Genomic DNA, 26,960 nt, shown 5'->3' on the forward strand with positions numbered 1-26,960 from the left:
GGAAGGAAGTGGCTTTCCTTGCACTGAGAGCATGCTGGCTGAATGGGGGTAGGGCTAACTAACTACCTGCTACAATTCCATCAGCCAAGCTGCCTTCCTCAGACAATTTTGCCATTACCTCTATGAGTGGGAAAAGAAAAGACCAACTGGAAGCAAGGACTGAACCTAGAAATGAAAGGGCCTCTGATCCCTGAATGACTCATCTGTATCAACTGCTGTAAAAAGTACCTAGAAAGGCAGCTGGGTTAATAATTGCTTAATTATAAGGCTCAGACCAAGGTAGTTTATTAGGGCCTTGAGGTGTCTTCTTACAGTGTTTGTTTTCTCTGTCCTGGGGAAACTAGAGCAGTCAGAGATCATACCACAACGAGGGCCTGAGGGCCCTTTAGTGCTGATGGATGTGCAGAAACAACGGCATTGCCAACAAATAAAGGCACCTGATGGGCAGGTGTGTGTAGATGTGGGGACCTAACTGTGTACTGGGGATTTCCAGCCACATTTTTTGATTGGGAACTCTTAAAATAAGGGTAAGTCCTTATAAATAGATACCAAGTTTAATCTGTTATTTTTGTTTGTTTGTTTTTGTTTTTGCACTGCCGAACTTTGAATCTGAGCCTCACACAGCTGAGCCAACACTCTGCCACTGAGCTACCCCTCCCTTTCATCATTACACACCAAGGGCACTGCCAAGAATCACACTTTCTGGGGATTTAAAAAAAATGCCAAATATCTCCAGGTGCCAGTGGCTCACGACTGTCATCCTAGCTACTCAGGAGACTGAAATCTGACGATTGCAGTCCTAAGCCAGTGCAGGCAGAAAAGTCTGTGAGACTCTTATCTCCAATTGACTACAAAACAAAAACAAAAACAAAGCCAGAAGTAGAGCTGTGGCTCAAGGGGTAGAGTGCTAACCTTTAGTCAAAAAGCTCAGGGACCTGAAGGACAGAGTAGGAAAGATGCTAGAACTTATAGGCACAGGAAGGAACTTCCTGAATAGAGTCCCAGGGGCAAAACAGATAGGGGAGAGTCTCGACAAATGGGACTACTACAAAATAAAAGCTTCTGCACAGCTAACTAGAAAGACAGCCAACCATATGGGAAAGGATCTTCACCAGCACAGCAACAGACAAAGGCCTAATATCTGTCATCTACAGAGAATTCAAAAAACTAACCCCCTCCAAACCCAGTAAACCAATTATGAAATGGGCAAAGGAGCTAAAGAGAGACTTCACAGGAGAAGAGATAAAAATGGCAAAGAAACACATGAGGAAATGCTCAACATCCCTGGTAGTAAAGGAAATGCAAATAAAAACAACCCTGAGATACCACCTCACCCCAGTTAGAATGGCCAATGCTCTGAACTCAGGAAACAACAAATGATGGAGGGGATGCGGGAAAAGAGGAACCCTTCTCCACTGTTGGTGGGAGTGCAAATTAGTACAACCACTTTGGAGAACAGTATGGAGGTTCCTCAAAAAGCTCAACACAGACCTACCCTATGACCCAGCCATACCACTCCTAGGCATCTATCCTAAACAACAGGTCTCAGGATATCAAAAAGACATCTGTACATACATGTTTATCACTGCACAATTCACAATAGCCAAAATATGGAAACAACTCAGATGCCCCTCTACAGATGAATGGATCCAAAAACTGTGGTACCTATACACAATGGAATACTACATAGCGATTAGAAATGATAAAATATTGGTATCCGTAGAGGAATGGTCAGAACTTGAGCAAATAATGTTGAGCAAGACAAGCCTAGAACACAGAAAACAAAGGGACATGGTCTCCTTGATATATGACTATTAGGGTTGCGGCGGGGGGAGGGGGGAGTGGAGAGTAGAGACCAGGTCTGCGAAACAAAAAAGTTCTTTTCAGGGCTGGGGATATAGCCTAGTGGCAAGAGTGCCTGCCTCGGATACACGAGGCCCTAGGTTCGATTCCCCAGCACCACATATACAGAAAACAGCCAGAAGCGGCACTGTGGCTCAAGTGGCGGAGTGCTAGCCTTGAGCGGGAAGAAGCCAGGGACAGTGCTCAGGCCCTGAGTCCAAGGCCCAGGACTGGCCAAAAAAAAAAAAAAAAGTTCTTTTCAAATGGTATTTCCACAGGTTTGGGTCAGCGACCTTACATTATGTATCTAAAACCAAACAACTACTAAACATAAAATGGTCTAAAATAGGCCTCTCAGTGGATCACAATAGCTCAAAAGCTATATATGACTATAAAAAAAAGCTCAGGGACAGTGCCCATGCCCTGAGTTCAAGCCCGAAGACTAGAACAAACAAACAAATAAATGAATTAATATTTTTTTTTTTTTTTTTTTTTGCCAGTCCTGGGCCTTGGACTCAGGGCCTGAGCACTGTCCCTGGCTTCTTTTTGCTCAAGGCTAACACTCTGCCACTCGAGTCACAGCGCCACTTCTGGCCATTTTCTGTATATGTGGTGCTGGGGAATCGAACCCAGGGCTTCAAGTATATGAGGCAAGTGCTCTTGCCACTAGGCCATATCCCCAGCCCCGATATTTTTAAAAGAATATTGAATGTCAGTATTTTTCATGTTTACCCTTCATAACCTTACACACATACACACACACCTATACACAAACACAAACACACATCTACACACACCTATACACACATACACATACACCATAAGTTTTTCTTAAAAAGTAAAATTCAAGCACGATGCTCATGGCTCACACCTGTAATCCTAGTGACTCAAGAAGCTGAGATCAGAGGATCATGGTTCAAAGCCAGCCCAGTGGGGCTGGGGATATGGCCTAGTGGCAAGGGAGCTTGCCTCGTATACATGAAGCCCTGGGTTCGATTCCCCATCACCACATATATAGAAAACAGCCAGATGTGGCGCTGTGGCTCAAGTGGCAGAGTGCTAGCCTTGAGCAAAAAGAAGCCAGGGACAGTGCTCAGGCCCTGAGTCCAAGGCCCAGGACTGGCCAAAAAAAAAAGCCAGCCCAAGCAGAAAAGTCCATGAAACAGTTATCTCCAATTAACCAGCAACAAGCTAGAAGTAGAGTTGTGGCTGAAGTGGTAGAGTGCCAACCTGAGTAAAAGCCAAGGGACAGCACCCAGGCCCTGAGTTCAAGCCCTACGACTGTTACAAATGAATGAATGAAAGAATACGAAAGAATTTAAATCCAACTTATCCTTCCACTTTGCTGCCACTCGTTCTACACAAACCTGTCACGCCTTCAGTCTAGATGAGCCTCAGCTTTTCCCCTCACTCAAAAGCACAAGAGCTGGGTTGTCACCTCCTCTGCTACCTCCACCTAGCCGAAAGCCTGATCTCTGTCAGGAGATGGTCTCATTGGTAGCCTCTGACCACCCCTCACATGCTTCTGCCTCAGTGGAGCTCCACGCTTCCCCCGCCATCCTGGCCAGGAAGGCTCTGCACTATTCATTTGTTACCAGATAGGCACTTCCTCCTATTATCAGAGTAGTTAATTTTTCATGCCTCTGTATTCCTCTCTTCAATCAGATTTTAAATGCCTTGCCCTCATATTTTATAAATGAACAAAGGAATGCACTTCTGAAGCTGACAATTAAAAGGCAAGCAAAGTCAACATGTGAAAGATAAAGAAACGTTCACTTATGTATTCATCGGAATTTATTGAACATTGTTGTGCCAGGCATCGCTTTGGGACACTGAGGGCCAAAGGATAAAAAATAGCAACATAATCTCTTCTCTTAGGGCTGGGATGTAGCTCAGTGGCAAAGTGCTTGCCTAGCAAGTACAACGTCCTGGGTTCGATCCCCAGTACCAAAAAAAGAAAAGACAAAAAAAAATCTCTTCTCTTGTGGGCCTCAGGCATAGCTGAAGAAATATAGCTGAACAAAGTATTACTGCAACCATGACCAGTAATTATATATGTAGCTATATGTGCAAAAAGAATATGCTTAGAAGAATTTTCAGATGCTACACTTGGCAGATTAAAAAGATAAAATAGAATAAAATAGATGAGAGAAGGTTTACAAGCTTATGAAATGAAAGAAATAGTGGTCTATTATTTAATAGTGAAGACTAGAATTCTATTAAATGGTCAAAAAATGAAACAATTTAATTGATGCCATAAATCATTCTGATCATCTTATAAACCATTTCAACCCTTCTTAAACATAAAGCTCTGTGAGTATAATTAACAGGCTCATTTCTCTCAAGTATACACAATCACCACCATCATCATCATCTTCATCACCCCTACCTATTACAGGTTTGTACACATGAACTGCTAAAGGATTTAAATAGAGGCTTATTTAAAATAAATGCAGGAAATGGCTCAAGTGGTAAAGCAACAGACTTGAGCAAAAAGCCCAGGGACAGTACACAGGCCCTGAGTTCAAGCCTCAGAAGGAGCACCAAAAGAGAGAGAGGGTGGGGAAGGAAGGAAGGAAGGAAGGAAGGAAGGAAGGAAGGAAGGAAGGAAGGAAGGAAGGAAGGAAGGAAGGAAGGAAGGAGAGAAAAAGGAAAAGAGAGCCATGTGCCGGTGCCTCACCTGTAAGCCTAGCTCCTCAGGAAGCTGAGATCTGAGGGTCATGGTTTGAAGCCAGCTCAGTCAGGAAAGTTCATGACACTCTTATTTCCAATTAACCACTAAACGGCCAGAAGTGGAGCTGTAGCTCAAGTGGCAGAGCACCAGCCTTGAGTAAAAAAGCTCAAGGACAGTGCCCAGGCCCTGAGTTCAAGTTCCAGTATCAGCACACATGCACAAACACACACAATATATGTGTATATATGTTTATATACTATATATGTAATATATATAGTAACACAATAAAATAATATGTACTGAAACACTTGAAATCTGTACTGCTTTCTTAAGGGCTAACTTATTTATACTTGCAGGAGAATTAAAATGCAAACCATAATTGCAATGTGATTTTAGTATAAGAAGTATGAGTTGCAATTGACAAAACAGCAATAATAAAACCAGCCTTTTCCCTTTACCATCTAGTATGTTTACTTGTAGATTTATAGGCACATTCTAGTAACTACAAATGAGGGAAACCATGCAACCTATGTTTCTTTGGGCCTGGCTTAAAATACACTGGGACATGATAAATTATACAAGTCTCTAGGCAACACACAGTGAGACAAAAGGAGGGAATTCTTAGAAGAGGATCACAAAGGCACAATAGCTATGTGCATCTGACCATGTAAAATAATATTTATCGAAATTAACCCTAGCAAATGGAAACAAGAGAATTTTTTTCCTTGTTACTGTTTTTACTTTCTTTTCCTTTTGTCTTGTTTGTTAATTTATCTCTTTGGGAGGGTGAGGGGTCACAGAAATGGAGGGAGAAAGGGTGAACAAATGCAGCAGTTGTACTCACTAGACACTAAGTTGAAAATGAACTATACAACTTGTGTGTGGGGAGGGGAGGGAAAAACTGGCAGAGAGTGAGGGAAGGGCTGACATTGTCCAAAAAGAATTGTACTCTTTACCTAACTTATGTAACTGTAACCCCTCTGTTCATCATCTTTACAATAACAACAAATAAAATGTATAAAATAAACTAAAACCAGCATTAGTTATTAATGCCATTACCTGATCCATATCAGTAGTCACTTAAAAATATCCTTAAGTAGTTATACAAGGAGGTTTAATTCAGCATATTGGTTTATAAGTACAATGCACCTTAATCAATATGACTCCTTCACTCATCTGTAATAAAGGCAGATGCTGTTTCTCCAGCTTGAGTATGTTGATCCATTTGTCATAGCTTGCTACATTGAGAACCCTCCCTCTACTTCAAATGGGTTATCAACACGTCCAGCCACCATTGCTTGCGATGGATATCTATTATAATGGATATCGATTATTTGGATATATGTTCACTCAGCCCTCCTTGCTCATTTTTGGAAACTGATCCTCTCCCACCAATAACCCATCATCCTCAACTTCTAGTTGTATGATTTCTGAGCAGAGCATGCTTGTTCAGTATCTAGTACATAGCTCTACTAACACTTGATTCCTACATATCCTCTGAGTCATTGGCCTGTCTCAGCCAACACCCTTCTAAAAGCCACACCCTACCTGGGAATTACCACCAAGGAAGGACTGTATTTCTGTTATAGCATGTCCATAAACCACACACTCCAATCTTTTCCCTTTCCTTACTCCCAATGTATTGATTCCATTTCATCTAAGTCTTTAGGCCCTTCCTTGTTCCACCATTCCACATCATTCTTTCTCTCATCTTTTGTCCAAGTCCAGCCAGAGCCCCCTACCTGCACCGCTGGCAAGCAGATCAATAATGTTTTGTTTTGTTTTGTTTTTCCAATACAGTGAATCTGAGCATTGCCCTTCCAGATGAATCACCTAAAGTTCACCACAGGTGACTGAACTCTCATGAAAAAAGCTGTTCAGCAATTCAAACTATTATCATTTGTGTGTGTGTGTGTGTGTGTGTGTGTGTGTGTGAACACTAGGGCTTGAACTCGTGACCTTGCACTATCCCTTAACTTTTTTGGCTCAAGGCCAGTGCTCTATCACTGGAACCACACCTCTGCTTCTGACTTGTTGCTGGTTAACTGGAGGTAAGAGTCTCACGAACTTTCCTGCCCAGGCTGGCTTCAAACTGTGATCCTCAGATCCCATCCTCCTGAGTATCTAGGATTACAGGCATGAGCCACTAGCACTTGGCTTTTGTTCATATCTTTTTTTTTTTTTTTCCAGTTCTGGCGCTTGGACTCAGGGCCTGAGCACTGTCCCTGGTTTCTCCTTGCTCAAGGCTAGCACTCTGCCACTTGAGCCACAGCGCCACTTCTGGTCATTTTCTATATATGTGGTGCTGGGGAATCGAACCCTGGGCTTCAGATATACGAGGCAAGAATTCTTGCCACTAGGCCATATTCCCAGCCCTTTTGTTCATATCTTTAACTTATCTTCACTGCACTCTAGCACCTTCACCCCAATAGGTAGATCAATGAATATCATCCCACAAATAAAACCAAAAGAATCTTCCCTTGGCCTTTCTTTCATTTTTATCTCCTTCCCAATTCTTTCTTTCTGTGTCATCAAACTTCTGAAGTGTACACATAAATTCATATCTATGAATGTTATAGATATCAAATATCAAGTATGTGCATCTCACATATATATGTACACACACACATATATATAGTGTCATGTACTGGATGTGTGTGTGTGCATGCCTTGTACTCTTTCTTTTTCTTTTTTCTTTTTGTGTCAGTCATAGGGCTTGAACTCTGGGCCTGGGCACTGTCCCTGAACTCTTCAGCACAAGGCTAGCACTCTACCAACTTGAGCCACAGCATCACTTGCAGTTTTCTGGTGGTTAATTGGAGATAAGAGTCTCAAAGACTTTCCTGCCCAAGCTGGTTTTGAACCACGACCCCTCTGATCTCAGCCTTTTGAGTAGGTAGGATTACAGTGCCCAGCTTTGCCTTATACTGTTGATCAGCTTTTTCCTTAAAGGCTAGCAGTCCACCACACCTATACTTCCTGCTTTTGGGTGACCAATAGAAAATAACAATCTCATGGACTTGTCTACTCAGGCTGGCTTTGAACCTAGATCTTCAGATCTCAGCCACTTGAGTCTCTAGGATTACGGGTGTGAGCCACCAATGCTCAGCTTAGTGCCTGGCTTAAAAAAAAAAAGATTTTTCACATGAAATTTAGTCATAATTTTGCCTTATATGAGTTTTCCTTAGATAGTCGAAGTACACCAAGCAACAGAATAGTTGAAACACAACAATGCATCACAAATTAAGAGTGGTGGAAAACTAGAAGACATCCTAACCATTTAAAAATCAGGAAGCTCATGTACATATTACCATATAAAATGATGCTAAGTGTGGGGCTGGGAATGTGATTTAGAGGTAGAGTGCTTGCCTAGCATCCATAAAGCTCTGCATTCAATTCCTCAGTACCACATAAACAGAAAAAGCCAGAAGTAGAGCTATGGCTCAGGTGGTAGATCGCTAGCCTTGAGCAAAAGAAGCTCAGGGGCAGTGCCCAGGCCCTGAGTTCAAGCCCCATGACTGGCAAAAAAAAAGTGATGCCAATCAAAATGAACTTCAAGGTATGGAAACAAGATTTTTCTTTTGTTTTTTTTGTTTTTTCAGGTGTGTGTGTGTGTGTGTGTGTGTGTGTGTGTGTACTGTTTGAAGTTACTTCATTTTTCTTTCATTGTTGTTTCATTGTTGTTTTTTTCCTCTGTGGTCACTGTTTTGATTTCAGTACCCTTTGTCCTGTATATAAGTTTATCTGATTTGGGGAAGGGAAGAGGAATCACAGAAATGGTGAGACAAAGGACAAAGAGTGAACCAATGCAAGAGCAACCGTCACAAGCTATGTTGGAAATGAACTTTACAGCTTGGGAGAGGGGGGACAGGAAGGGAGGGAAAGTGGGAAAAGATGAGCCAGAGGGTAACACTATTCACAAGAATTGTACTTATTTCCTTAGTTATGTAACTGTAACGCCTCTGGACATCACCTTTCCAATAAAAGAAGAACCAAAAAGAAACCAGGAAGCTCTGCTTGGAGAAGAGAAATTCAACAATTAGCAGCAGTACATTTCGTGGGTTGTGGGTACTTACCAAACAAACGCTGATGGAACACAAACTTGCCAGCAATGAGTCCTATGAGAATGGCGAGGAGCCATAGGAGTACCTTGAGAATCCTCCAGACGGTTCCTCTAGGGTATTTATTTGTTACGAAAGAAAAACAGTTCCCAACAACAATTACATTGGCTTCAGTTTGGCTGTGAGAAACTGGGTCCTCCGCAAATATCAAGAAGTTAAAGAAGATCACTAAGTAAGCCACGATCATGCGAGACCAGGGATGCTGGAAATAATAGCGGAAGTCTTTACCCATCCTTCACCACTTCAGGGCCGCAGTCTACCTGTAGAAGAGAGGATATCCGGGGTTACGCCAGGAAATGGAGCCATTGCTCTTCTCCAGATGCCTACACAGATCCACAACCACTCCATAAGGAAGTATCTGGAAAAGATCATGCCTGCCAGGCTCCAGTGGCTCAGTCCTGTAATCCTAGCTACTCAGGAAACTGAGATTTGAAGATCTTTGTTCAAAGGCAGGCCAGACAGGAAAGTCTATGAGACTCTTATCTCCAACAAGCCACCAAGAAAGCCAGAAGTGATACAGTGTGGCTCACATGGTAGGGCACCAGCCTTGAGCAAAACCAGTTAAGGGACAGCACCTAGGCCCCAAGTTCATGCCCAAGACCAGCACATAATTAATAACAACAACAGCAATAATAGTAATACTTGTTCTAATCTATATCACCAAGTCAAGTCTGAGATTGAGGAAGGTTTAATGCTGTCTCTGTCCTGCCATCTAGTCTTACCTCTGATCACTTGGAGATTTAGGAAACAATAACACAGTAAGAGAAGCCAGGCACCAGATGGCTCACACCTATAATACTAGCTACTCAGGAAGCTGAGATCTGAGGATCACTGTTCTAAGCCAGCCTGGGGAGGAAAGTCTGAGACTCTTATTTCCAATTAAATTACAGAAAAAGAAAAAGCCAGAAGTGGTGCTATAGCTCAAGTGGTAGTGCTAGCCATGAGCAAAAGGAGCTCAGGGACAGTGCCCAGACCCAGAGTTCAAGCCTCAGGACTGGCAAAAAAAGAAAAAAGAAAAAAGCAGTAAGAGGAGAGGGGAAGGCAGACCACACCCCCCCCCCAAACTGGATTGACTATGATGGCATATAAGGAGGGAAAGAAAAGTATAAAACCAATGCAACACTTTTTCTCTCTTAGATATTCTCACAATCCTAATACTGAACTGAAAAATTCAAATGGGCCAGGTGCTGATAGCTCACACCTGTAATCCTAACTCCTTAGGAAGCTGAACTCTGAGGATCTCCTGTTCAAAACCAGCTCAAGAAGCAAAGTCCAGGAGACTATTCTCTCCAATCAACTAGCAAAAAGCCAGAAATAGGTCTGCCACTCAAGTGGTAGAGCTCCAGCCTTGAGTGAAGAAGCCAGTTGAGAGCACAAGATCCTCAGTTCAAGTCCGAATATCAGCATAAAAATAAATACATAAGAATAAATAATGGGGCTGGGAATATGGGTAGAGTGCTTGCCTAGCACTCTAAGGCCCTGGATTCAATTTCTTGGTACCACATAAACAAAAGTAAATAAATAGAACAATTGTTTAAGAAAAAAGAATAAATAAAATCCAAATGATAGAAATTTAAACTGAACAAACATTAACAGCAACAGCAACAGCAACAGCAACAGCAAATAAACATCCCTTTGAACTGATGGTCTGCCCTTCACATTTGTGATCAATTTCTTTGGTGCCTACACTTCCAAATCTCTTTTCTACAGGCCTTGACATACATGCATATGTATATGAACTTTTTTCCATATTCAGTCCATCCTAATAATGTCAACACAGAATATGATATCTCATGAAATGGCTGAAAAGCTTTCTTCAGAAGAGATTTGAGTGACTCTGCTTTAGGAGTGTGAGGAAAACAGGGGAAGATTTTACAGTTCAAAGGTGATGAGTAAGCTTTTCTCCTCAGGGTGAAAATAAAAAGCCAGAATGTTTCATCTGGGCAGCGGTAAGCACATTTCAAACACAGAAAACTATGTACCATGTACCATGCCTGTAGCTGCAAATCCCAGCCAGAGTGATAGCACCCAGGGCCAAAGTCTGCTCTGCCCTTCCCTCTTTTTTCTGTGGGTTCCAGTCTGTGCAGAAAGCAGGAAGCTCTACCACCCCCTTCCCTCTTTTCTCTGTGTGATCCAGGCTGTGCAGGAAGCAGGAAGCTCTACCACCCCCATGCCCAACCTGCCTCCACCACCAGCCCCACTCCTAGAGTTCATTTCTGAACTCTCTTGGCTCTCAGATTAAGCTACCTCTGTTCTGGTTTTTCAGTAACAAAAACTATTTGATTGATTGATTGATTGTGTGTGTGTGTGTGTGTGTGTGTGTATGTGTGTGTGTGTGTGTGTGTGTGCTTGAACTCAGGGTCTCAGGATCTCCCTCAGCTTAAGTTTGTCACACTACTACTTGAGCTTGACTTCTGGCTTTTTTGCTGGAGGACTTGTTTGCATGGGCTGGCTTCCAACCATGAATTTGAACGGCCATCCTCTGCTCTCAGCCTCCTGATTACAAGTCATGAGCCACCAGTAACCTAGCTCGGTTTGTGTCGAACAAAAATCATAAAGAAAATAATTTGGTTATCATTGCCCAATTCATTTTTCTTCTTTTTCACTTTTTGTTTTAGAAGTCTCTAAAGCAATACTTGCAAAGTCCACAGCAATGTACTAGGCTGTGCACTGGATCTCTGCAGTCAACAGTATGTCTTTTGGGTTTTTTTTACTTTTTATTTTTTTAATTTTTATTTTTGCTGATCCTGGGGCTTGAACTCAGGGCTTGGGCACTGTCTCTGAGCTTCTCTTGCTAGTGCCCTACCACTTTACTCCCAGAGCCACTCCCAGCTTTTTTTGGTGGTTAATTGGAGAGAAGAGTTGCCCCAGCTTTTCCCGCCCAGGCTGGTTTCTTGAGTGGCTAGGATGACAGGTGTGAGACATTGGAGCCTGATTTATATATGTTTTGTTTTTTCTCCATCATGGGGCTTGAACTCTGAGCCTGGGTGCTGTTCCTGAGCTCTTCAGCTCAAGGCTAGCACTCTACTACTTGAGCCACAGCGCCACTTCTGGTTTTCTTGTAATTATTGAAGGTTAAGAGTCTCATGGACTTTCCTGCCAGAGTTAGCTTTGAACCACAATCCTCAGATCTCAGCCTCTTGAGTAGCTAGAACGACAGGCATGAGCCACTGGTACCGGCTTTGTATATACTGCTGTAGTCAAAAATATGTAAGTTAAAGAAGGCTTCACTCAAGTGTCAGTAACCCCTGCCTGTCGTCCTAGCTACTCAAGAGGCCACAAACTGGATATCACGGTTTGAAGCCAGCTCAGGCAGGAAAGTCCATGAAACTCTTATCTCCAATTAACCACTAAAAAGCCAGAAGTAGAGTTGTGGCTCAAGTGGTAGAGTGCCAGCCTTGAGGAAAAAAGCTAAAGAACAGCACCCTGGTCCGTAGTTCATACCCCAGTACCAGCACTAAACCAATCAACTGATTGATTAATTTTAATTAAAGTACAAGAAAAGAAGAAGAGTTCACAAATCCTGAACACTTTGAGGCTGTTGATAAACATTTACACCTGACTGAAAGCATAGAGGTTGCATCATAAGCCTGACATGCTTCTAAATAAATGGAAGACCTGAGCATATTCTCCATAGCTCAGAAATTTTAATCTAACACTCTTGACTGATGAATGTCCATTACATTTCCTATCTAAGTTAACAAAATTCTGTTGAAACTAAATAGGCAAAGCAATATTAGTATATAAAAGACTTGGCAATAAAATTCAAACAAATACAATAGTCACTATGGCTTGGGTTCCATAAACCCTGATAATTTCAACTTCCTTATAAAATTAAAACCAACTTAAGTATCTCTTCCCTCGGAGCTGCAGCCCAAATTGTCTAGGTATGATAACTTTCACAAGATTCTTTTTCTTTGTTGTTGTTAGAGGTCTCATGGGGTTTGAACTTGGTGTGTGGGCACTGTCCTTGAGCTTTTTCACTCAAGGCTAGCACTCTATCACTTTGAGCCACAGCTCCATTTCCAGTTGTTAACTGGAGATACAAGTCTCATGGACTTTCCTGCCTGGACTGGCTTTGAACCATGAATCTCAGGTCTCAGCATCCTGAGTAGTTCGGAACACAGTCATGAATCACTATACCCAACAAAATTTACATTCTTGGGGAGGGGGTGGTATTTTGTTTGTTTTGGACATGAGGCTCATCACTCACTAAATTAAAAGAGACCTATATGTGTGGTTCTAATCCTAGGTGCAGTCTAACTGGTAAAGGACAAAAATAGAATAAAATAAAAATGTTATGTATTTTCATAGTATTTAATGTGAAAGGACGAAGAAATGGGTCTCAGGTCTGCTCAATTTCATGTAAGATCTCTGAAAGTGTTGAAAGCCCACCACCGCATAGAAATGTACAATGAGCGTAATGGAGGCACTGGTAGCTCATGCCTGTGATATCCTAGCCACTCAGGAGACTGAGATCTGAGGGTCACAATTTGAAGTCAATCCAGGGACGACAAATCCATGAGATTCTTCTCTTCAATTAACCCAGCAAAAAGTCAGAAGTAGAGATATGGCTCAAGTGGTAGAGCACCAGCCTTTAGCAGGAAAATAAAAAGCCAATGGAAAGCTTGAGGACCTGAGTTCAAGTCTGTGCACCAACACATAGTGAGTGAATGAATAGATAGAATCTTGAAGAAGTTATTTTCCATACCCATAAAGATAAGCATTGCTTATGAAGTTGCCATAATAGGCTACTAGGTTGTTTCTTGTATGAGTGAGGAATTCTGGTGTGGCGGCCATAACTCCCTCTCACTATGCACACACACACACACACACACACACACACACACACACACATACACACACACGGTTGAAAAAAATAGAACCCTGATGTCCTTGGCTCCTTTCCTTAAAAAATGCTTTGTGGCTAACTGACCAATACTTATTTTGTTGCTGTTTTTAACTGCGGACTCCTTCTTTGCGGGCAATATAGTGTCCACAGGCCCAAGTAAAATGAGAATATTTTGGAGACAGCTACTTCTCTCCAGCAGTTATATGATTTCAGGAGAAATAATTATAGCTTTGCACAACAAGCCTATGCCAGTCCATGAATTATATTGGATTTCCACAGGAAAATTATGCATGCAACTGCCATACCTACATTACAGATCAGCAAACAAAGTTGCAGAGAAATCTCTGCCCATTTCGTTCTCATATCTAGCAAGTGAAAAAGTCAGAATTTGAATACAGATCTATATCTAGTCCTCAATCTTTACACACAGCTGGAAGTGTTTCTTTGGGTAAGATACTTTCTGCATGCTTACATTTTCATTATTTTTGTCTATATCTATCTATTATCTACTTACTTTTTAGTGTCAGTACTAGAGTGTGAACTCAAAGCCCCTCATTCTTGTTTGGCTTTTTCACTCAAGGCTGGTACTCTACCACTTGAGCCACAACCCCACTTCTGGCATTTTGCTGCAGCTGGAGATAAGGGACTCATGGATTTGTCTGCCTGAGTTGGCTCCAAAGGGCAATCTTCAGATCTCAGCTTCCTGAGTAGCAAAGATTGCAGGTGTGAGCCACCAACATTTGTTATTTATTCTAACAGCTCATGATTTAGGTGCCAGCAGATCAAAACAGGGCCTTGATAGTGAACACTTATTGTTTTATTTTATGATACACACAAATATTATGTATTCTTCCTTTATACTCCAGAAGTAGAAGTGATCATTTCTAGGGTAACCCAAAAATGTAAACACTTAATCATTTGAATAAAATCTTGGTTTAGCCCCACTCGATAACTTTCAGACATAGGTTGTCAAAAGTTTGTTGTGTCATTGGGGCCCTGTTTCCAATTCTTCAGATATACTGATATTACACCAAGTACCATCACTGCTTTCAACCTCCATAATCCATATAAAACATATTTATGGTCGAGATGATTATTTGGAACCAGAAGCCAGATTACAACTGTAATCCTAGCTACTGAGATCTGAGGATTCAAAGACAGCATGGGCAGGAAAATTCACGGGACTCTTATCTCCAACTAACCACCGAAAATCCAGAAGTTGAGCAATGGCTCAGTGGTAGAGTGCTAGCCTTGAGTAAAAAGGCCAAGGGCGGTCCCCATGCTCTGAGTTCAAGCTCCAAGCTTCACTTCACATTCTCTCTCTCTCTCTCTCTCTCTCTCTCTCTCTCTCTCTGATCATTTGTTGACTCTCCTATCAATAATCTAGATATCAATAATCTAGAATGGAAGTTTACAAAAGAACAGCATTACACAAAGCATATAGTTTGCAAACTTTCTAGTTTTAAAAAATTCTACCTGTGACTATAGCTGACAATGTGCTTTTATTTTAGCTCATAGCAAGTATATTGGAGTGAAATTATCTGCTTATATATTAACCACTTGACCATGAGCTCCTGGAAGAGATGATAAGGGGCTATTGACTGCCAGAGCATAGATAGCACAATGCTGGATTAATAACAGGCAATCAAGATACACCAACTTGATGAACTGAGTGGTACACTTAGGAGGAGAACACTTCCCCCCCCGCCCCCGCAAGCCTCCTCATTGGTTAATGAGATTACAAGAAACAGAGCAACCTGACATTCAACTTCCATTAAGAGAAGAAAAAAGATGATTGGGACAGCCAGTCCCAAGTCTGCAATGATGACTCGGCCAATAGCAATGCTGGGCAAATAACAATGTACCCCATCTATCCTCATCTCATTCTAGCAACAGTCAGCATTATCATCATTATTATTAAAATCTAATATTTACTAGACACAATATTAATGAAGGGTGTGTGCATGTGTATATACTGGGGCTTGAACTCAGCCTTGTGCTCTCATTTAGCTTCTTCACTCAAGACTCAAGACTGGCACTCTACCACATAAGCCAAAGCCCCACTTTTGGCTTTCTGCTGGTTACTTGTAGATAAGTGTGTCACAGACTTTTCTGCCTAGGCTGGCTTCAAACCACCATCTCAGATTTCAGCCTCCTGAGTAGCTAAGATTACAGGTATAAGCCACCAACACCCAGCAAAAGGAAATTCATTTTCTCTTTTGGTGGTACTGGAATTTAAACTGAGGACCTTTTTCTTGCTAGTAAGGTGTTCTACCACTTGAGCCATACCCCCTGGGCAGTTGATTTCTGATCATCTCATTGCAGTGTATCACTGATGTCCACTTTGTGATCTTTCAAGTCTGTCTCATACCATGTATTCCTTCTCCTTCAGATGCTATTATTGGATATATCTCATCATCAATATCTTAGACGCAAATACTTTTTCACATAACAGCTGTGATGATGACATTGTGATCAACTGGCCTTTCATAATGGTTTCCAACTCTACACGGATGAATATTTATCTAGATAGTAAGGATGCCACACATTTAATAAGCGAGTAGTACTTCAAAGAATTTTAAAGGTGAACATGGAAAGGAGCCGCCAATGAGAGGACAGCCTGGGCAAAAGCACAGAACAAGTCCTTGTGACCCATGTAGGTACCTATCAGCAGTTACATGTGGCTGGAATACAGGATGCCTAGAGGTAACTAATGGGAGTTAAGGATAAATTGGAGACAGTTAAAGTACATTATACAAAAGTATTGGTCTGTATTTTACTAAGTGGAGAACAGGAAATCATAAAAGAATTCAGATCAGAAGAGTGCTATGGTAATACATAAATGTTAGTGATGTTCAGGGCAGATGCAATGGCTTACAGCTGTAATCACAGTTACTCAAAAGGCAGATGTCAAGAGGATTGCAGTTCGAGTTCCAGTGCAGGTAAATTGGAGAAACCCAGGCTCAACCAATAAAGGCTGGGCCCGGTGGTATGCACCTGTCATCTTACCTATGCAGGAAGCTTAAATGGGAAGATGGAGATTCAGGGAATCCTGAAATAATCCAAAAATAATTAAGGAAAATGGTCTTGCAATGTGGATCAAATGGTAAAGTGTCTGAATAGCAAGCACAAAACAAAAATCCAAATCCCACTACTACTAAACAGAAAAAAAAAAAAAAACGGTACCCTGGGTACCAGTGGTTCATGCCTGTAATCCTGGCCACTCAGGAGGCTGTGACTTAGAATATCTCATTTCAGTGCGCACCTGGTCAGAAAAGTCTATTAGACTCCATCTTCTACACGTCAGCTAAAAGCCAGACTGAGCCAGGTGCCAGTAGCTCATGTCTATAATCCTAGCTCCTTAGGAGGCTAAAATCTGAGGATTAAGGTTCAAAGTTAGCCCAGGCCCAAAGCTAGTCCATGAGGTTCTTACTTCCAATTAACCAGACATTAAAAAAAAAAAGGAAGCAGAAATGGGGCTCAAGTGACAGAGTGCTAACTCTGCAACTTCAGGGGACAGCACCCAAGCCTTGAGTTCAAGCTCCAGTACTGACCAGAAAAAAGAGGGAGGAGAGGAGGAGGAGGAGAAAGAGGAGGAAGAGGAGGAGAAGGAAGAGAAGAAGAAGAAAGCAGTGAAGGCCAGATTTAATTTCATCATTTACCCCTTTGTTCAATATTCATCACCTGTCTATTTTTTCTAGGCAGTAGCCTATGTGCTGAGGTAATCAATATCTATTTGCAGATGGAGGAATAAGTGACACAAACAGATGTATGGATGATGAGTCGGTTATAGACCCTCCTGAGATGAGAAGAAAACACTGAAGATTCTCTTCTAGACAGAATAGACTGCAGATAACAAGATTACTAATAGATTTCATGTTTCTAAGCACAAAGAGTCCCTCTGAGAGGAATAAATCATGAAACAGGCAAAAATCAAATACAGCCAGGTACCAGGGGCTCACTCCTGTCATTCTGTCATCCTAGTTTACTTGGGAGGCTGAGCTCTGAGGATCACAGTTCAAAACCAATGTAGGCAGGAAAGTCTGTGAGACTCTTGTCTCCACTAAACTACTAAAAAAGGAAGAAGTGGAGTTGAGGCTCAAGTGGTAGAGCACTAGCCTCAAGCAAAAGAAGCTCTGGGACACCATCCAGGCTCTGAGTTCAAGCCCTAGGCCTGGAACAAAAAAAAATTTTTTTTTTTTTTTTGCCAGTCCTGGGCCTTGGACTCAGGGCCTGAGCACTGTCCCTGGCTTCTTTTTGCTCAAGGCTAGCACTCTGCCACTTGAGCCACAGCGCCACTTCTGGCCATTTTCTATATATGTGGTGCTGGGGAATCGAACCCAGGGCTTCATGTATATGAGGCAAGCACTTTTGCCACTAGGCCATATTCCCAGCCCCTGGAACAAAAATATTTTCTAAAAAATTTTAACCTAAATAGAGTACTTTGAAAAGTTAATAGAGAAAATTAAAGCAAAGAATAGTAAACAAGAAGAGTCAAGAGTGAGGGAAATTGGAGAAAGGCCCATTATAAGGAATAGTTGAAAACCGACATAAAAGAAGGGCAGAGTCAAGCAGATGTCTAGAGAAAAAGTGATCCTTATAGTGAGGAAAACAAAATAAAAATAAAGTAAATGCCAGGTGCTGGTGGTTCACATCTATATTCCTAGGTACTCAGGAGGCTGAGATCTAAGGATCACATTTTGAAGCCAACCTGGGCAGACAAAACCATGAAACTCAAATATCTACAAGAACTGGTAAAACGTTGGAAGTGGAGGTATGGCTCAAGTAGTAGAGTGTCCTCCTTGAGCAAAAAGCCAAGTAAAAGTGAAGTCCTGAGTTCCAGCCCGAGTATTCATACAAAAGAGAGAGAGGGAGAGAGAGAGAGAGGGAGAACAAGAGCCAGGCATCGGTGACTCACACCTGTAATCCTAGCTACTCAGGAGGCTGAGATCTGAGGGTCACAGTTCAAAGCCAGCACTGGCAGGAAAGTCCATGAGACTCTTATCTCTAATTAACCACTAGAAAACTGGAAGTGACACTGTGGCTCAAGTGGTAGAGTGCTAGCCCTGAGCCGAAGAGCTCAGAGATAGCACTCAGAATTCAAGCTCCATGACCAACAACAAAAGAGAGAGAGAGAGAGAAGAAAGGAAGAAAGGAAGGAGGGAGGGAGGGAGGAAAGGATGGAAGAAAAAAGGGAGGGAGGAAGGGTACATATTACAATTGTGTGAAATATTATGAAACAGCATAAGTTTCATTAGGAAGGAAGGAAGGAGCAGCTGATCACTTAAATCTACTACCCATCAATAAATATTTTCTAATAGATGTATGGGCCATGATTGGATAACAGGTCAATTCCGGGGGAGGGAAAACCACCGCGATCCTATTCCAGAGAGAGTAGACTCCAAATAAAGGAATACCCAAGTCTGTAGAGGGAGATAGGGTAGAAAAGCAGATAAACCAAATGCATACTATTTACCTGGACTAGCCCTGAGGTTAGGGTAAGCCTTAGTAAATGATCGTGTTAAATAAAAATACAGATGTGAGAGGACACACAGTATCTGAGAGAACCAAGTGCAAAATACAGGTAATCCTAATTGCAGAAGTCGGAATGATTACTTTTAGTCTAACACAAAAGATCACACAGCCTTTGAAATAAAAGGCAACCTTTTAAGTCAATCAATAGAACCACCTGACTTAAGTGGCTTGGCCTTGCTACCAGAATGGCATTGGTGCCCCCCTGGCTAATTTAGCGCATAACATCTATAAATCATCCCCCCAGTCTTCCTCTTTTCACATTGCTTCAACCTTTAAGTTATTCTCTTTTCCTGTTTTGATCCTGCAGTCCTTGGAACAACAATCAAAACACATTTTAAAAACAAAATTCAGCTAAAAGGAAGGTTCAGAGGCCCCGCACTCACAGTTTTCCACCCAAGTGGCAGAATTGTGTCCCTTGCTACAAGGTGGGGGATAAAAAGCACTAATAAATTATTTTAAAACACATAAAGCTACCTTTCAGTGGTATCTGTATATAAGAGAATGGATTGTCGGGGTCACACTGTAAAGGCAATGCCAGTGAAAATAACATTTAATGAATGAAAGAAAATTCACTCCTTTCTGAATGATTGGCAGCTCAAACAAGTACACTAAGGGACACAGACTAGAACTGGTTTCTGAACATCAAAAGTAGATGGAACGGGGGAGGGAATACATGCCAGAGTCAAGATGTCAAGAACTGAAAGTGGAGCTGTGGCGTAAATGGTAGAGCATGAGCCGTGAGTGAATAAGCTAAGGGGCAACAGCACCCAGGCCCTGAGTTCAAGCCCCAGGAGCAGCGTAAAAAGAAAAGCAAGAATTCCTGATTAGTTTTAAGCTAAAAAGACTGGGAGAATAAAAAGAAGTATATCCATTGTAAAAGCAATAATAACAAAAAAGAAGTTCTTCTGTTGCTTCCTGTCAGTACTGGGGTTTGAACCCTCAACCTCATGTACTCTCTTAGCTCAAAGCTGGCACTCTACCACTCAAGCCACACCTCCACTTCAGGCTTTTTGCTGATTACTTTGAGGCAAGAGACTCACAAATCTGTCTGAGACTATCTTTCAACTGAGATCTTCAGAGCTCTACCACCTGAGTCACTAGGATTATAAAAATAATCGTTTTCAGGAAGATTCTACTTCTATTTATATTCAATAAATTGAAAGAACTCACTTCTGAAGATCAAATCCTGTAAGGCTTTCTAGAAATCTCTCCTCTGAATCCAGACCTGGCATCACTTACAATAGGGAGGAGGGGAGGGAGAGAAAGCAACCTTACATTTCACGTACTTTTACGCTTTGGTTCCTGAGATTTATATCCATGCTTACATACCAATGGAGGCATGTGATGTTTACACCCAACACACACATACACACACACACACATACACACACACACACCACACACACTCCATTGTTCCACGAAGGGTAGAAATGAATCTTGGCAGCCCAGAAATGATCACATGTAATCCAACACACTTTGTGCGCCTGTGGCATTTTTCAAAATAAAAAATAAATATATATGTATAGTTTTATTTATAGTCCAGATGAAGTTAACAAGCAACCCAAACCATGTCATTTTCTAAAAGATGCCCGTAGAACTGCAACCTGTTAATGTTATTAACAAAACCAGAAGACCACAACCCAGGGCTCCCAGGCTAGGAGTCAGTGAAGCGGAAGAAAGTTCAAGGTCTGAGGTTGCGGGGCTGTCTCGCCGCCCCGGAACCCCAGGAGTTTGAGGGCTCCTCGGAGAGTCTCGTTGCCCGGTTCGGCAGCCCCCCTCGGGGCTGGGCGTCCGTATTCCCGGGTGCCACGCCCGCGCGGGGCTCTGGGTGCCATCCCCCGGAGGGAGAAGAAGGGCGCTGGAGGATTGGGGAAGGGGTGGCCGGGTCAGGGCTCCGCAGCCGCGGGAGGCAGCGGGACTGCGGGCGGCCGGGCTGGTGGACATGCGCTACGGCGGTGATGGTGTGGTGCGCGCGGGGCTCGGGGTCCGCGTACTCACCGCAGCGGGGGTGGCGCGCGGGCTCGGGGCCAACCGCGCTCCGGAGACCCGGTGGGGCGCAGCCCGGGGCGCGCCGGCGGCCTGTCTGGGAGACGGGGCCAGGCGGTGTCGCTGCCGCCGCCGCCGCCTCTGCTGCTGTCACCAAGCTATAAATACCGGGTCGGCCCACCGCCGCCGCCTACGCCGGGCGCCCTCCGTGCCGGGTCCCGCTGCGCACCGCTCCGTCCAAGGCCCCAGGCGCAAGGGCGACGGCGGCGCCGCGCAGGTGACCGCGCGCCCAGCTGCGCCGCGGCCTCCGCATCTGGAGGCCGGGCCTTTCGCCGCGCCCGCCCTCTCGAGCGCTCCCCGGTCCCACCCCGAGCGCTTGCCATCCGCGGGCCCACCACCCGCCCGGCCGGGCCTGCCCCGGCCCGGCCCGGCCCGCCTCTGCAGAGCCGCGGCTGCAGTCCCGGGCGACTCGGAGACCAAGGCAGGGGGAGGGGAAGGGCCGGGGTTTCGGTCCCGGGTGTCTGCAGCCCTGGGTCCTGGCCTCCTGCGCCGTCTGCAGAGTTCAGCACCCATCACCCTGCGGGGAACCGAGGGCCTCAGCCCAGGGTCCTCAGGTCTGCAAACTTTCCAGGGCAGCCCCTGCAGGGTCCTCTGGGCATCTGCCCTGCCCTGGGGTCCCGGGAGGGGGCGGGAGGAGAGGCTGCTCACAGGAGTCTCATACTCACTTTCCAGCTTGTCTGCCTGCCTCTGCCTCTACACACACGCGCGCACACACACACACACACACGCACGTTCAAAAACACACGAGTAATTACACATGGAGTTACAGAATTGTGCAGATGTGATACACATGTAAACACCTTCGCCACACGCACCCAGTGGTTAACCCTTTGAGGCCTTGAAGGCTGTTGTTCTATCGTGATTCTCTCCAGCTCCCCACAGCCAGAACTTATGACTGCTATCCATGAATTCCTTTCTTCACGATCTGACTTCATTGCTGTCATATATATACACATATATGTAATAAATAATTGTATTATAGTATACTGTATACTTCATATACATGGGGTATATAATTGTGTAAACGATATTTAAGATATATACAATTATCTACATGAGTGGATATATATTGTATATGGTATATAGTACATAGACTAATATAATCATATCTATAGTATAGAACATACAGTTGTATATATAATTACACTATGTAGTGTCATTGTACATACATTGTATATAGTTATATATACAATTGTATATAATATATACATAGTATAATTTATTATATATAATTGTACATGTGATTATATAGATAACTGAATTATTTGTATAATGTATATATAATTATCTATACAATATACTTTATATATTGGATATAATACATATTACATGTAATTGTGTATATGTATATATAATTTAATTTTATATATGTATATAATTGTATATATGTAATTATGTATGTTGCTCCAACAGCAACTGCTATGGATGTAGCAGTTGCTTGCAATATGTTGAAAACTGCTGTCTCCCATGTTGATGTTTCATGGATAGTGGGTGCTCATGGGAATGATAATTAGTTTGTCTGCTGAAATGGCAAATGGGGTAATTCTTACAGGCCTACAGTGGCAAACTTATGAAGGAGAATTAGTCCTTTCCTGGGCTAATGATTCAGAATTGAGTTGAATCCTAGTGCCAGTGGCTCACATCTGTAACCATAGCTACTGAGGAGGCTGAGATCTGAGCATTGAGGTGAGACTCTTATGTCTACTTAATCAAGAAAAGCTGGATGTGGTGCTGTAGCTCAAGTGGATAGAGCACCAGTCTTGAATGAAAAAGTGAAGCAAGCATGTGATACCCTGAGTGCAAATCCCATTACCAGCACACAAGGAAGAAAGCGGGGGGGGGGGGGGGGGGGGGGGAGGGGGGGAGGGGGGGAAGGAAGGAAGGAAGGAAAGAGGGAGGGAAGGAGAGAGGGAGGATTTGAGAAGTAACAAAGGGAGCTAAGATGTCTGCAGATTTTGAGATGGGGTGAAGAGGACCAGTCCTGAGCTTGCGCTGTAGCAAGTCTACACAGGAAAGTCACTGCCAAACTTCAAATCACTTCACTGTGTCTCTAGTTTTTTGAGGCTGACCACATTCATCTATTTAGTAGTCATGGTTTGTAATCATTTTATAGAGCCTTTAGAAAGATTACCTTTTTTGATGCTTCACAAGGTTTTCTAGAAACAAGTTGTTACCTATGCTAACACTTCATACATTTTACTAGAACAATTACGTTGCATTGTTGTTGTTATTGTTTGCAGAGAGCTTACTTTTTGTCCTTTATAACAAAATGTTTTAAATGTTTTCTGCCTGTACTGGAGCTTGAATTCAGCGTTTCATCCTTTAACTTAGCTTTTTCCACTAGCATTCTACCACTTAAGCCACCGTTCCACTTCCAGCTTTTTGATGACTCATTGCAGATAAGAGTTTCATGGATTTTCCTGCCCAAGATGGCTTTAAACTGTGATCCTCAGGTCTCAGCCTTCTGAGTAGCTAAGATTATTCTGTGCTCTAAGAAAAGAAAAAGACAAGATCAATATGCATTTCAATAATTCATAGAAACTGTGCTAATGACCAAATTGTATCTTAAGTATCTTAAAACAAGAGGATAACACAGCTGGAAGCATCTGCCCCTGCTCTCAATTCAACGAATGACACTCTGGTCAGTGATTTGACTGACTCCAAGCAAATCTATCTTTAAACTCCAATAAGTCCATTGGGATTATACTGATTGCACACTCTGAATAAGCAGCATAATTTCCTTCTTGGCAAAGAGGCAAGGATAGAAATTGTAACCCAATCCATAATTATCCTGTAATATATAAAGGGTCATGATTTTACAGCCGGGCTTACCTTCAAAGATCCACTCTCATAGAGCCTCAGATACTCTGCTGTGTTTTAGGCCATGTTTCCTGAACTGTGCTCATGAAAAGATTCTTGGCACATATCAACTGCTTGGAAAGCTACAACCTGCAGGCTGGGAATGTGGCTTAGCGGTAAAATGCTTGCCTAGCATGCATGAAGCCCTGAGTTCGCTTCCTCAGCACCACATAAACAGAAAAGGCCAGAAGTGGCGCTGTGGCTCAAGTGGTAGAGTGCTAGCTTTGAGCAAAAAGAAGCCAGGAACAGTGCTCAGGCCCTTAGTCCAAGCCCCAGAACTGGCAAGGGGAAAAAAAAAGAAAAAGTGTAGCCTGCACTGTGGAATTCTTCTTCTGTCCAATAGTACACAGATGATATTTAGGAAATTGCCTTATTTGTACATGAGTACTGTCTGCTTTGAATATTGTTAAAGGTATTAACATTTGGTCCAGTTAATATCAGGTTGTCCACACATGAGGGCTAGAAGAATAGTTCAGAGGTAGAGTGTTTGCCTGGCAAGCACAAGGCCCTGAGTTTAAACCTCATGACTACAAATTGTTCATAAATGGTATGTCTTAGTATTATCAGTATTAGTCATCTCATACCTTCTCTCTCTCTTTTTATCTTCCTCTGTGTGTATGTGGACACATACATGTGTATATGTACCAGGGCTTGAACTCAGGGCCTATGTGCTCTACTAACTTGATCCAGAGCTTTACTTTTGGCTTTTTGGTTATTAACTGGAGATAAAAGTCTTCTAGACTTTTCTGCCTGGGCTGGCTTCAAACCATGATCCTCAGTCTCCTGAGTAGCAAAGATTACAGTTGTGAGAGGCCAATGCCAGAAGAGCCCTTCCCTTCTCTGGTGTCCTATAGGTCCCACTATTTCTTTAAAGAATCATTTCACACGTAGAAGGCTGGTGGTAGAGCACCAGCCTTGAGTCAAAAACTGCTAAGGAACAGCACTCAGGCCCTGATTTTAAGCCCCAGTACTGGCACAAAAAGAAGTTCAGAAACCCTTCAAAAGCTGCCTTTTGAAAGTAGCTCTCTTCATGATACAGAGAGGCAATTCTGCTGACTACTCCCTGCAGGTCCTTTTCCCTCCTCTTCTAGAACTTTCTCCTCTGTCTCACTGTCACCACTGAATGCAGAGGCCCTGAGAGCCTGGTGCTGCTCTTCCAGTGTGAGGTGCTTGCCTGGAATGAACTCATCCCCTTAGAAAGAGAACTGCTGCTTTGAACTGGGTTTATTGGAGTTAAAAGATGCATGGATTTCTCTGCCTGGACTGGCTTCAAACAGGAACCTCAGATCTCAGGCTCCAAAGTAGCTAGGATTACAGACGTGAGCCACCCGCACCCAGTTCCCAGCTTCTCCTTCTTTTCTTTCCTTTCAGGATTACAGTGGGGGCCACAGGCTCCTTTGGTTCTATCTGAAGTCAAGAGCACTTAAAAGCTAGCATATTTTTAGGTTCCCTCAAATTAAATTTATATTAGATTTTGGGCTAAATCTTATTAATCTTGTCTGTGTGAGGGCTGCTGGGAACAGATTTATACAGAAAACAGACCATTTATTTTAGAAGAAACTAAACTAGGAAAAGGGGGAAATTTAGCTCAAAATTGCCCACATGCCATTTAAAAAGCAGCAATCCTAAACTGGGCCCTGGTGCCTCATGCCTGCAATCCTGGCCATTGAGGAGGCTGAGATCTAAAGATTCCAATTCAAACCCAGCTAGAGCAGGAAAATCCATAAGATTCTGATCTTCAACTAACCACATAAAAGCCAGAAAGGGGGCTGTTGCTCAAGTGGTAGTGGGCTAGCTCAAGTGGTAATGTGCTAGAAGCTCATGGACAGTGCCCAGGCCCTAAGTTCAAGGCCCAGAAAAGGCATAAAACAAACACATCTGTGGTATATCCACTTATGATTTCTTTATTCAAGGACTGTTCTAGATTAGGAAGAAACAGAGAAGATCAACACAGACAAAAATCCCAGAACCACAAAACTCCATTGGGATGGGAACACAGCCCCAAATTAGACTTGCAGAGAAAACAAAAGCTTTTGCATGCATTGCCAACATTCTCTGTGCTCTAACTCTTTGTAAATCGCTTCATCATTTAGATCTTTTTCCACTTCTGTCCTCTTGGTGGTTAATTAGAGATAAGAGTCTCGTGGACTTTCCTGCCGAGGCAGGCTTTGAATTGCAATTTCAGCCTCTTGAGTAGCTAGGATAACAGACATAGCCAGTGAGCGGTGCCTGGCTTTACTTTCTAAGGAAACTGGAAGAGACAGTGTCTAAATTCCCTTCTGCCTCTTACACTGTATTGTTTCAGGGTTACAGCAAATTGATTGACAACAGATAAGAAGACATGTTAAATATGACTCTGGACAGCCACTAATAGCTCTGGAATCATAAGTAGAAGAGTAGCAGAAATTGGGGGGGTCCCTGTATGGGTGGTATCCCTTCGGAAATAAGATACCATTATGTGTTTTGAAGCATAAATCTTGGCTGACAGTGACAAGCTTGGGGAACAGATGTATCTTCAGGGGATATGGAACTGCCAAAAACTAGACCAGGGATTCAGAAGAACCTAGAAAAGATGGAATTAAGTCCTGCAAAAAATAACAATGCCTGGCCCATTGCAAACCTCTATAAATAAAGTAGCTGTTGCTATTGGTTTGTTCAAAAGTCAACGTAGAATAACTGGGTAGACACGACAAGGCTTGGAGAGGAAAGCAGCAACTCTGCTGTTGTCACACACCAAGTCCTTTGAGTGCAAATCCCACCCACTGAAACTCAGGTGCAGAGTTTGCCTTGGGCAACTCAGCTGATGACACATTTCAGCGAAACAGAATGGAAAGCCTGTGTTTGGGCTTTGAAGGAAAAGACAAATTTGGATGCAGGCACTAATAGGGTAGATAGGTAGGGTGATTCCTGGCAGGCAATTGGATGTACAGATCTGTAACTCAGGCAAAGGAACCAGGGCTAAAATAAGAGATGTGCCAGCCAACTGCTTCATGATGAGTCAGTGTTTCTCCAAGTGTGGTCTCCACACCAT

The 26,960-nt window shown here is 42.9% G+C and overlaps 1 protein-coding gene across 1 annotated transcript in view; it reads right to left on the reverse strand.

Annotated features, from left to right (window-relative positions):
- Positions 1-21,279, reverse strand: part of Tmem117 (transmembrane protein 117) — a 374,448-nt gene extending 353,169 nt beyond the window's left edge. The window contains exons 1-2 of the mRNA XM_048365994.1: positions 21,023-21,279; positions 8,593-8,897 (exon numbers count right to left, since the gene is read on the reverse strand). Of these exons, the coding sequence (XP_048221951.1) occupies positions 8,593-8,869 (277 nt within the window). The 5' untranslated portion in view covers positions 8,870-8,897; positions 21,023-21,279. The remainder of the gene's footprint in view (positions 1-8,592; positions 8,898-21,022) is intronic.
- Positions 21,280-26,960: the final 5,681 nt, after the last annotated feature.

The sequence above is a fragment of the Perognathus longimembris genome, chromosome 1, assembly GCF_023159225.1.
Source record: "Perognathus longimembris pacificus isolate PPM17 chromosome 1, ASM2315922v1, whole genome shotgun sequence".
Lineage (NCBI taxonomy): Eukaryota > Metazoa > Chordata > Mammalia > Rodentia > Heteromyidae > Perognathus > Perognathus longimembris.